The sequence below is a fragment of the Habropoda laboriosa genome, unplaced genomic scaffold (genome assembly GCF_001263275.1).
Source record: "Habropoda laboriosa isolate 0110345459 unplaced genomic scaffold, ASM126327v1 scaffold87, whole genome shotgun sequence".
Lineage (NCBI taxonomy): Eukaryota > Metazoa > Arthropoda > Insecta > Hymenoptera > Apidae > Habropoda > Habropoda laboriosa.
In genome coordinates this window covers 794,560-794,948 of record NW_017100209.1, presented here as the reverse complement: position 1 = coordinate 794,948, position 389 = coordinate 794,560, and the positions used below count along the sequence as shown (strand labels likewise).

Sequence of the window (389 nt, the reverse complement as noted above, 5' to 3'; positions counted from 1 at the left end):
TATATTTAAAATTTGTTGAAAAAATTGATATAATATCACGATACAGCTAACCTAACCACTTTGTGTCAAATAAATATACGTTTATTTTATTTAAAGGAAATATATATATTTTATAACATATACATTTTTTATTATCATGATTCTCACGATTTACGGTGGAATTAAAAAAATCATAATATTTTTCATTTTGTGATAATATACATAGTTATACGACTGATCAGTGCATTTAGTTAACAAAATAACTTCGTTTGTCTCTACCAGGCAAAGCGTACGAAGAAGGTTGGAATCACCGGTAAATATGGTACCCGATATGGTGCATCCCTCAGGAAGATGGTTAAAAAGATGGAAATTACCCAACACAGCAAATACACCTGCACATTCTGTGGCAA

The 389-nt window shown here is 29.8% G+C and overlaps 1 protein-coding gene across 1 annotated transcript in view; it reads left to right on the top strand.

The window, feature by feature from the left end:
* LOC108570728 (60S ribosomal protein L37a) overlaps positions 1-389 on the top strand; it is an 886-nt gene that overhangs the window by 222 nt on the left and 275 nt on the right. Inside the window, exon 2 of the mRNA XM_017932629.1 lies at positions 262-388. Within this exon, the coding sequence (XP_017788118.1) occupies positions 262-388 (127 nt within the window). The remainder of the gene's footprint in view (positions 1-261; position 389) is intronic.